Source organism: Dioscorea cayenensis, chromosome 17 (assembly GCF_009730915.1).
Source record: "Dioscorea cayenensis subsp. rotundata cultivar TDr96_F1 chromosome 17, TDr96_F1_v2_PseudoChromosome.rev07_lg8_w22 25.fasta, whole genome shotgun sequence".
Lineage (NCBI taxonomy): Eukaryota > Viridiplantae > Streptophyta > Magnoliopsida > Dioscoreales > Dioscoreaceae > Dioscorea > Dioscorea cayenensis.
The window spans coordinates 1070558-1083423 of NC_052487.1; the positions used below are offsets into that span (position 1 = coordinate 1070558).

The 12866-nt window shown below is 31.8% G+C and overlaps 1 protein-coding gene across 1 annotated transcript; it reads right to left on the reverse strand.

Annotated features, from left to right (window-relative positions):
- Nucleotides 1-34: 34 nt before the first annotated feature.
- On the reverse strand, nt 35-1631 carry LOC120280745 (uncharacterized protein C24H6.02c). Its single transcript, XM_039287688.1, has 4 exons — nt 1479-1631; nt 1250-1364; nt 924-1052; nt 35-435 (listed from the first exon to the last, which is right to left on the reverse strand). Exons 1-4 carry the CDS (start codon nt 1598-1600, stop codon nt 325-327), a joined length of 477 nt encoding a protein of 158 aa, XP_039143622.1. The 5' UTR covers nt 1601-1631; the 3' UTR covers nt 35-324.
- Nucleotides 1632-12866: the final 11235 nt, after the last annotated feature.

Consider the following 12866-nt stretch of genomic DNA (forward strand, 5'->3'; position numbering starts at 1 on the left):
ATACAAATGCACACTGCATTAAAGCGCTAAGAGATGAAAATTTTATTGCTTGTGTGCATTATATAGAAAGACAGTGTCAGCTTATGCCATTCAGAACCGAGCACTAAAATAGATTAGATATATAAAAAGAAAGAGATGGATTTGAGTACAGACTCAAGATATCAATGGTTGGCTCCAACAAGCATTCAGTATTTGAGTTGAGAAACGTGTCATGTCTGCATCTCATTCTAGATTTAAGAAGAACACCTCTAGCTATTGAAACAAACAGAACTTCTCCTTAAGAGAGCATCCTCAGACCATAGCTTGTCAAAGTTGTATGGCAGTTCAATCGATTGTTGTTTCACCTGAGTCTGCATCGACCTCCTCCCTCAAATCATACTCCACAACAAGACCTAGGTTGTCAACTAGTTTGTGATTTACAAGACACCCTGCACACTGTTCAGTTTTTGTCTAAGAATGTCAAGAACATATATTTCCAAAACAAAACAAAATCCATAAACGAATGAATATGGTCTATGTTACCTCCTCAATGAAGGACTAACAAGTAAATAAAGACAATCTACTTCTTACAATGGAAACACAAGAGATCGCCCAAGTAAAAAAATAAAACCCCAATATGATGTGAACCTTTTAAGCAAAGAATTACTGAAAAAATTGACAAATCAAATAACATTTCAAATAATTGGTGTAAGATCACAATCAAACAAGTCTAATTCAATTAAGAGAAAGAAATCCACACCTAATGTAGATTCATAACTTAAACATCACATGAACAAACTACTCAACTTAATTACTTGTATCTGACTTAATACCACTGTGAATACATCTTGCAATCAAGAAGGTTTGAAAGCATTATTAATATGAAAAATTCATGATACTTATCTTCAGTAACCACTGGTGAAATGTGAAATAGTATAAAATACCTGCACAAAAACAGTGCCACGCTCATATGCTACTCTATTCACCATCCGCTGAGTCCTTTCACCGCAAGCATTGCAAGTGAATTGCACAAGCAAGCTTCTTCTGGGGAGTTTTATGTCAAAAGCAACCTCCTTTATGAAAACATGTACATTAAAAAAAAGTCATGCCATCCAAAAAACATAAAAGAGAAAGAAGACATGAAAAATCTCAGTAGCACATAAGGATCCCACTAAGAGAGCACATGAAAAAAAAAAACATAAAAATCAGACCAAAAGCACATCAATGATAGTTTAATAAAACTCCAGAAAAAAGAAAAAAAAAATCACACCTTTGATGAAGAAGGAGAAGAAAAAGAACTATTAGAAGAATGATTGTCCTCTGAATTACTGGCTTTCAAGAAAAATCCAATTTTGTCTCTTCTTTTCAGCAAAGGCATCCTCATGCTTGGATTCAAAACAGCAAGATTTCATTAACTAAACATCAAATGAAAACAAAAAAACTAAAACAGAACAAACAGTGTAAGAAAACAAAATCAATAAGTAAACAAGCAAGCTGACCTCAAGAGTGCGATTCTAGGAGTGGAGACAGGGAAAGAGAGGAACGAAGAAGAGGTTAGGCGTGCCTCCGTGAAGGCGCAAACCATGGGAATCAAAGGCTTGGCAAGGATCACAGCATCCATCTCTCGTCTTCTCTCTCTCTCTCTCTCTCTCATGGTCTCGCTCTTTTCTCAGAGAAGGAAGTATTGGGCTTTAGTCCGGCCCAATGTTGTCAATTGGGCCAAAATGTCTGTGCTGCTCTTGTTCTTTATTTGGGCCGTAGCCCATTTAGGCTGTGTAGATGGGTTTTTCTTATTTATTTATTTTGTAAACAAAAAATAATAGTAATTTTAAATCCTATATATATATATATATGTTTTTATTTTTATTTTTATAAATATAGATGAATGTAGTTGTACTAATTTAAAAAAACACACTTATAAATAGGTGAATTTCTCTATATATCTTAAACGTATGCAACTCTGAGCAAGAGGCGTGGGCTGGATCAGTTCTTCACCCATGCGTACACCTCTGATATGTATATAATGCTTTCTGCTTTCATCAAAACATATATACATATAGGAGGCTGCCACGAAGAGTTTACTTGATTCATAACTTGAGGAAAATAAATGAAAAAAAATGTGTTTAAAGATCAACATGCATGGCTCCTGGAGTAATCTAATTATTTGGTTAATTAATATTCTATATTGTTTTATACCTCAAAAAGTTTAGCATTAGCAACGTTTTAATCGTTCATTGATAAGACTAGTAATAATAGTAACAATAGTATATAAAATACAAGAGCAGACGAAGAGATATCCATATGAGCGGATGATAATTAAAACTAGCAGCCCCAATGAGTTCATTGCACTTGGCATTGGATCAAATTCTTAGAATAGTATATACTCCAAATATATATATATATATATATAAATGAATTCCAAATAAATTGGGATGCCATAAATGACATTTGAAGGGACAATCGGGTGTGAAAGTTTATCTGAAATGTTATCCCTTTACTGCAAAATCTGGCTGGCTTCTTAGAATATTATGTACATAATAATTTTTATTGAAACATTATACTCCTCAGAAATGAGATGGAAACCAAATCATTTTTGGATTAAATGGGTATGTTGTATGTCTTGCTTTTAACTAAAACTAAAAGAAAAGATGAGCTATATATATGTCATGGTTCGCTAGAGAGTGTTACTTTGATAATAAAAAAAAAAAAAAAAGTGTCATGCCCTAAACCCGGTTTGCAAGATCCGTTAAGTCGATAAATGACCGTACACCTATAGTGCATAACACAGTAGGTATGCAAGGCCTCAGAATTGGTCTTACAATTGAAAAATATAAACTTCTAAATTTCAACTTTAGATACAAGCTGAATATAAAAAGGTTCAAAATAAAGATGTTTTCTAAAATAAAGTTCATATAGTAATACAGACACAACGACAACCGATTTAAAGGGGATCACAAGCTCTCATTGCCCGCCAAACTATTCGCTCATCTAAAATATAACAATTAGATTATGAGCTTATAGCCCAGTAGATAACCCACTAAAAATATTGGGATCATGTGTAATTTCAAAAATTCAAAAATAGAAACAAATCATATATATCAGATAGCACAAATATTTATCCAAAACAGAGTTTATAAAACTAAAGTGGTTTAACAAAATATAATTTAATAACATACAAAAATATATGCCTCCAAATCACTAGGGTGAAAACAAAATATCATAGATCATTTGCTTAATCTCGGTTGAGACAGAATATCAAAGCTTATTTGTTTACTCTCGGTGACCCGAGCCAGAATATCAGAGACCGTTATTCTTCATCAACGTAATGGTGCGAAACTATAGTTTCTTAACAGAGTCAGAGTTTCATGTCGACATGGTCAATGTTTAACCCACAGTGACAAGATTAATGCCTTGTTAAATGGAGACTAAACATATTTATATCAAAATAACTTTGTAACCGAAAACCAAACATAATTTAAGAATTTCATACAGAATTTCAGACAAGTCAGCATGTGCAGAACCATATTTACAGGATAATTTGCCGTGCAAACAAACAAACGTACGCATGATCCCATTTGTTTATAGTGAAATAATCTAGTTGTTCAAAAAATAATACACTTGTTAAATCAATAATTAATTAATAAATATTTCTATAATTTAGTTAGTAAAACAAAATAAATGAATGAATAATTAAACCAGCATAGCTAATAAGCTAATAATTAATCAAAGACATAATTTTAAACATAATTAATTAGATAACTGAATAAGTAAATACATTAATAAAAATTTATAATTTTTGAGTACAATGAACAAAAATTGGCATTGAATTCAAAACCCAAAACATTCAAATAGTATATGAATAGTTTTAAAATAAAATCAAAATAATTAAATAATTGTTGATAACCCAAAATTTTGCATATATATATATATATATATATATGGTGTTATTTACCAGATTAACTCCAAAAATACTCTCAAATCTTACACCAAATCAAGGCTTTTGGCATGTCCAATATTTGTGAAGAAATTCTATTGGTTTTAATAACAATATCTGATGATGCTACAAAGCTTAAAAAGCTAAAAAGCAATAACATTACAAAATGAATTTTTAGAAGGGTATAAATGCAAAAAGTTCAAGCTATTAATCTACACTCTCAAATATTGATTATTGTGAAGGTACAATAGCAATTACTCACTCTAATGGTATATGAATAATTCCATCATGACTATTGAGTATTAAATCCATCATAACTTCACATATACTTTTCCAAATCACAAATTTTAAGATTATGAGAAACGTAAACACCTATGATTATGACATATCCAAAATTCATATAATTTAGAGTACTACTCGAATTATAGCATTCAATTTAATCTCCAACTATTTATTCAAACTTACAATTCAGGCATACCCCTTTAAAACATGCATAACTCTCAACCTACAATTCCAAAATTAGTCATATTTTACTAACAATTAGAAAACCTAATAAAGAATAAGTTTCCTATTTTTCACCTTACCCAATTCAATCTCCATAACCATAAAAAATACCCTTCAATCTTCATGTTCTACACAGAAATTCCATCCGAGAGTGTTATACTAATAAGGTTTATCTCACAAACCATACATGTACAAAATCTAGAATTTCGCAGGTATTTAGGTAACATCAAAATCTACAACATTCAAATATAATTCTATGTCTAATTCAAAATCTAAAGTCATGAAAAAAAGTCAATAACGCTTTAAGGTCTGCATAGAAGTTTTATCCGAGACTACTGAATTTAAAGGCTATAACTTACAAAATGCACATGCAGAAAATCTAAAATTTTGTAGTAAGATAGCTAAGATTATGATCTACAAATTCTGTATTTTTAACTCCTACAAATTCGGTCTTTAGGTCTTCCAAAATTAAAGAGGCATCTCTTCTTTGCTAACAACATTTTTGAATCTTATCTTCAAATAAATCCAATGGATTGTTTAGCCATTTAATTCCCTCTAATCCAGGTTTTTATCTGTTAGTTCCTCCGGTGTGGTTTATGGGTATTAGATAACACTTAAACACTCATAGAAGTCTCACACAAACCAATAAAGAAAGAGCACACAAACAAACACAAGGAGACACACAACGTTGGTAACCCAGTTCGGCGTCCACTCGCCTACGTCTGGGGGGCCAAGCCCGGAGATAAACAATCCACTAAAAGAGGTAAAAATAGATGAGTACAAACACTTGTCACTCACACTCTCAACAATAAATATCACTACACTCTCTAGATTGTTTGGTGCTCACACACTCTCCTCCAAGAGTCACTCAAGAGTCATACCTACAATCTACGAGCAAGGTAGCTTATATAGACACCTCAACGTCCCAAATATAGCACATACCTCTTTTAGAATCTCCGCGGCTACTAATTTAAAAACCTGCCGAAATTAGCTGTTGCAACTCCTGTTGTAACATAAGTTGTAACATAGCCCTGACTGCTGACTTGACTGAGTTCTAGTTACGTTGCGGACGACCTCAAGACCCATCAACCTCCCGGTCATGCTTAATCCGAGTCGATGCAGCCAAATCTCCTGATCCCGACTGCCGGCAACTAGCCTACCTCCTCAGTTTTTCATCACGCAGTCCTCTCGTAAGGGGTGCACGTCTGCCAAACTTAGTCTTCAATTCACCTAAATTTGGTCTTCAAAGATTCTCCAAACTTGATCTTCAATTCTCCCAAGTTTGGTCCTCAAATCTTGCCTTCAATAGATCTTCAATTCAATCATCAAGGATTCTTCTAATCATATCTCCTTCATTCACACAATGAATAGATCTTTCTTTAATTAAGCTCCACCATATTTAGTCTTCAATCAAATCACCTAAATATGGTCTTGATATGATCTTGTCTTCAAGTTGTAATGTATTGCCAAGAATAATACCACCAAGATCTTTAAGATAGCTTCACCATGATCTTCAAGATATTTGCCTCCATGTTATAGACTTACTAAAAATAGCTCCACCAAGATCTTCAAGATGTTTGCCTTGCACTCCAAGTCTTCTTGCCATGTCACAATGCTTGTTACATCATCAATTATGCTTTGTCACCTTAGTTGCCACGTCACTTGGTCTAGGTGTCAAATCATGCCAATAAATAGTGCGGTTGCACTAACAATATCAATTTTAAAAAGATCATAATAGAATTAGAGATTAAAGAATTTCTATAAGATTAACTTAAACTATGAAAGCAAGAGAGTTTAACCAAAATTCTCACCAAACCCCAACTTTACTAGCATCACATCAATGCCTAGAAAAACAACAACAAATAGTGCGACAACCTACCTGAAACTTACGATGAGGAGATCTCCTTGTCCTCGCCGCCGGCACCACCACAAATAAAGCAGAAGAAGTCATGTTTGGTAACAGCTGAGGATAAAAGCAAGAGTTTTATAAATTTAAAATCAATGACTAGAACTAAATATGACATCGACGACTAGGATCAAACAGGGGATGGGGCTCACAAAAAGTCACTCGAAAATGCTAAGCGTGCGGATTGTTTTTTACTTGGAAGTTATATATATTTTTGATATTTTTATAAACAAAAAATCACCTATGTTTTTTTTAATTGATAACAACAATTAGTAAAGGATCACTGAGATTGTCTAAATATTATGCAGTACAATAATAATAATAATAATAATAATAATAATAATAATAATAATAATAATGTAGTGAGTTTATTAATATATTATTAGAGCATAAGAATTGTTTTTCTTATTATGGAACAAAATTGAGTCACTCATTTTTTCATTTATATAATTAGAAAAACTAAAATTTATCCAATCTCACGCCATATTAATGATATCTTTGTTTGATTTTTCTAAAAAAAATTAAATATATCATTCAAGTCAAACATTAATATTTTGTGATATTTTACTTATATTTCATAAAAAAAATTAATTAAAAAGAAAATAATGGGAATATCCATCAAATTGTTAAAAAATATTCTCAAGCCATCTCTCAGTGAATTATGGTATAATGCTTGGATCCCTCATCTAAAACACTAAAAACTAGTTTATACTTGGTATATAACCAATTAGTCTATTAATGAATCAGCATCTATTTATCCCTCCTTATAGGCTTATAGCACACCGAACATGACCTCAAAAGTCCTAAATGAAGTTGCAAATTAGTATTTTTCTAGTATCCCTATAAAATGTCAACCTTGTTAAAATATATATATTGATCATGTTAACTTATTATTTCAAGCATCAGAACAATTCCAAGTGCAGTGAAGGGTGCTCATGCATGCAAGGTCACTCACACACCAAAAAGATGCATAGGAGAAAGCTATGAAGTATGACAGGTGTGTCATGGAACATGGTTTTTTTGAACTTAGTTTTATATTTTAAATATATGCCTCAGATGTTGGGGAGCTAAGGAATGGACAGAAAAGAAAACAGAACGATGAGAATGAAAGTAATGATCCTGTGGTGGTCTCATCAGACAATGACATTTCTATTCTTTCAGTTTGTGATATTACCTGTCTCAAAGATGCATGCTGCGGTACAGATTGGATTATTAACGGTGGGGACATGCTGGGGTACAGATTGGATTATTAACAGTGGGGAGTTCTATTATGCAACTCCAAGAGAGATTTATTTCTCACAAATGATTTTAGCACTGTGAGATTAGAAAATCTTGGCATTTAAGATGATCGAACTTAGGTGATATTTATGTTGATACTAACATTGGACGTAAATTGGTTCTCATAAATGTGAGGTTATTTTAGATTTAATTTCGTTGAAGAAATAGAACATATAGACTAAAGAGAAAAACAAAACACTAACATAAGAGATTTAATGAAATTTGACAGAATATGCCTACGTCCTCTAGAGCGGAACGATTGTAATATCTCTTATTATTAAAATTAGGATTATATATTATATGAATATATTTATAAATCTTATTCAGTTTAATTTTACCAAAATACTCATGTTCAACATCTGCCCATTCACTCTTTTATATGAACCATATATAACAAATTTGATGTCAACTAACAATCTTGATGCAATGCCAACGACCTTCGGGTCTATTGGTACATGGGTCGCCGATAGAGCTCTCACCGAGTGGTGAGAGTTCGATTCTCGGCTGAGAGCACATTTCTGGGAGTTGTGAATAGTGGTTGTGTACGGGTGGTTCCAGCGCCCACGTGAGCGCGGCCCCGTCCCCACTTATTCCACCGAGGCTTGTGCACACCCCTGGGGTCTCTAGTGGGTTCGCCCCGCTCTTCTTCCTCAAAAAAACAATCTTGATGCAAAGGTGTTTGTTTGATAGTAACTTTGGCAATGACACTTGGAGATTTAGCAAAGAGCCAATGGTGGTAGCAAAAGGAAGCAAATGCTATAGAACTATCCACAAGGCACAGGCCAAGTGCCCACTGGTGAAAAACTTGTAGAAGTAATAGAATTTTAAGTCAATTGGCACCTAATTTGGTACTTCCTCCATTTTATTTTAATGATCATATATAAATTTTTCATAAATATTAAGATTATTATTAAAGTTTTTAAAATTAAAAATATACTTTATGAAAGACACTTTTATCCTTATTACGTTATTTACTCATATTAATACATACATCTTTTTAAATTAGAAGAAAAGCAAAATTAAAAAAAATAATTAATACCCATAGAATTTTTATAGGGAATAAGTAATTTGAATTTTTTTTTCCAAATGTTACAGTAATACAAAACAGAGGGAGTATATATATATGTTTCGAATGTTCATAATGGGTTTATATGTGGGTCACTTGATCTTCATTTTTTAATTTGGTTTATAACTTCAAACTTTTTAACACCCAATAGCCATTTATCACACTTCCATAAAAAACACCATTGAACTAAATAATAATGGGAAAAAAAACTTGTGGTTCCCTAGTCTTATGAAATAAGAACAAAAATTTTCTTTTTATTTTTAAATTATGTGGTTTTTTAGATTAAAAAAAAATGTTAACGGTTTTAACTCTTTAAACATAATAAATATTTTCATTGTACAATCTCATTTAGTGCCCTACAAATATAGCCCTGTATATATTGAGATTTTTTTTCTTCCTTCTTCATTAGCTAATATATTTAAAAAGCCACTACAATATTATTTGTTTTTTTAAATAACTTGTTTTATTTAAAATTGTGTACGAAACAAATAAATGTATCACTAAAATACAAATTAAATAATAAGAAATTACCATGAAATATTATCAATTTTATCTATTAACATCCTCTACCTCCTCCTATATTTTTAGCATTGAATATATCAATAATTCACAATAAAATAATAATATCTCATATATATATATATATATATTTCTAAATTTTTTGAAATAGTCATGCGGTTTGATACTAAATTTTTTTTTTTGAAGAAATATACAAATATAATAGAAGATGTACCAACGGACTAGAAGTTTTTTTTGAGGACAAAAAAAAAACCTACAAAAATTATTGATAACCAATGAAGATATATAGTGATATAAGACATTTTCAAGATAGTTATAAAAGGCTAGCACCTCCTAGCGTTTACACTTCAAACTTTTTAGGGACCTTCTCCCTTCGGCAGGAGTAGTTTTATTTGTGTTGTGTTTTTTCTCTCTATTATGCTCCACAGCTAGTGAACTATATATTGTTATTATATTGGTTCTTTTTATGTTTTCCTTTCCCCGTCAGCGCGCTTGTTTGAAAGCACCTTTGTCTTCTTAGCTGTTATGTACTTTGCTCTCTTTTTCTCCCAGAGATGATGTTAACTTATCTAATAGAATATGCTATTAATGCTTGAGAAAAATTAATAGGTAATTTAGAGAAATTTGATGACAACATAAGAAAATAAATTAATATTGATTGATTGAATTAAATGATTTAAGTGGAATTAGTCTAGGTGAACTCAGAAACCCTAGAATCTCTAATCATTGGTTACTCCTCGTCTAACTATCTCTCTCTATTACTCAAATTAGATCTTTCTAAATTAAATCTTTTCAATTTCATTAATAAGTAGAATTAGGGTTAGATCGAGTCATTTTGGTAGTTAATAAACTTAATCCTCGTGGGACGATACTCTCTTATTATTATATTATTTGTTTACAATAATGTATACTTGCGTTATAAGAATCACATAACAGAATAATATTTAAAAAACGAGCAATGTATTACAACAAAAATTATATTGATTGTTAGTGCAAATGCACTTTAATTGGCATAATTTGACACCAAGACAAGGTGACGTAGCAACCTTTATGACGTGGCATAATTGATGACATGGCAAGGCATGGTGACATGACAAAGAGTCTTGGTTTGGAGACAAATATCTTGGGAGATCTTGGTGAAACTATTTTTGGTATGTGTTACAACTTCAAAGCAAGATCATATCAAAACCATAATTAGAGAGATTTGATTGGAGACTAAATATAGATGGAGCTTAATTAAAGAGATACCTATTGTTGGTATGATTAGCATGATTGATTGAAGATATATTCCTGAGAAGATTTGAAGACCAAACTTGGGTGAATTGAAGATCAAGTTTGGAAAATCTTTAAAGGCCAAACTTGGGTGAATCGAAGATCAAGTTTGGAAAGTTTTGTGAAGACACACAAAGTCGTGCTCCCTTTGCTGGGAGACTGCGTGGTGAGGAACTGAGGAGGTAGGCTGATGCAGCGGTATACCTGAAACTGTTGATTCGCGCACGAATACCCGGTTGCAAGCTTTCCAACGCTTGTTAAACAAAAATAACCAGGATTTGGAAAAGAGTAAAATCTTATTACTCAATTAAATAATGATCATAAAATAGTTTTACTCTTGCCCGTGGGCTTACAATAAATAGGCGAACTAAAGTTACGAAAACAACCCTAAAAAGGAGATAATTTGAAATATGCCAAAAATGGAAAATTCTCAAATTTCAGCAAGATATAAAAGTCTTAACAAATAAAGACTACTGCCAAAAACGACTTACAAATTAGAGATTTCTAGTCTAAGATATAATGAAATCACTTATTACTATAAATGACAAAATTAGGGTTTTCGAGGTCTAGATGATGGAATTTGGCCAAATTTCGCTATGACTCACGAGCTTGTTATGTGACTTTTGTTTGTTGACCCATTTTCCATCAAATTAGACCCATAAAACCCAAAAACTCCAACGCTCTATAAAATAACCAAAATGCCTCTCCGCTAGGTTGAGTCCCATTTTTGCATGAACACATAGGCTAGCTTCTCGATACATCCCGCACATAGGCTACTTGCCGGTAGTCGGGATCGGAAGATCGGGCTTCACCGACTCAAACTAAGCATGACCGGGAGGTTGATGGGTCTTGAGGTCATTTGCAACGTAAGCAGAACTCAGTCAAGTCAGCAGTCAGGGCCATGTTGCAAGTTGTGTTACAACAGGAGTTACAACAGCTAATTTTGAAAGGTTCTAAAGCTAGCAGCCACGAAGATTCTAAAAGAGGTATGGACTATATTTAGGGTATTGAGACGTCTATATAAGCTATCTTGCTCTGAGATTGGTTGTGACACTCAGGAGGAGAGTGTGTGGGCACTAGAAATCTTTATTTGTTAGAGTGAGTAACAAAGTATTTGTACTCATGTATTTTCACCTCTTTTAGTGGATTGTTTATCTCCGGGTTTGGCCCCTCAGACGTAAGCGAGTTGCCACCGAACTGTGTTACCAATCTTGTGTGTCTCCTTTTTGTTTGGTTTGTGTGAAATTTCTATGAGCATGTGAGTGTTCTCTAAACTCACAAACCACATTGGCGGAACTAACATAGATCATTTGGAATCACCTAAATTTAATGGATTTTTGAACTCAAATAAGGATGGCAATGGGATAGGAAGGGGGCGAGGACAGGGTCAAGCTATCCTGCCTCAGCTTCGCATACCATATATTATGCCCCACACCCTGCCAAGCCCCACCTCGTCCTGTCCAGATTTACATTTGTTTTCTAATAAAAAATATATTTTTTAATAATTGTTAATTTATTTGCATTGATAATTAAAAACTTTAAAATACTAAATTAAATAAAAATATTACAAGATATATAATAACACAACAACTCCAACATTCATTTTAAATTTCTAGAAAATATTAAAAAACTAATAAATATTTTTTTTCAGAGTATTATATTTTTTTATTAATAAACCATTGAAATACACAATTATTATCCCAACACACAACTATTAAATTAAGGTAGTGTCTGTTTTGTGATATTTGAAGTTGCATTGTAACTTCAAATACCACATTCAAAAATCCTTTGTTTAGTTTGAGAAATTCTAAAATACCAAGGTAAAATCAATTACTCCCACGGATGTATTTGGACTTACGTTCAAATTGAGCTTAAGTCAAAATCTTGGAAATTGAAAATCCTTAGGTATTGTATATATATATATATATACTTATACACATACATACATATATACATATATATATATATAAACATACATATATATATATACTTATACACATACATACATATATATATAAACATACATATGTATATTTACATATATATATATATATCATATATACATATCTACATATACATATATCTATATATATTTATATAAACATACATAGGTATGTTTACATATATGCACATACATAGACATATATACACTTCTACATATACACTTATATACATATGCATATATACACACATATACATATATATATATACCTATACATACTATGCTTACATATACATATACTCATATACATGTACATATATATATATATATATATGTACATATATGCATATACATAAACATACACATATACTTATATAGATATATATATATTCTATACATATATGTATATATACACATATATATACATCCACATATACACATGTCTATTCCAATTTTATATTTACAA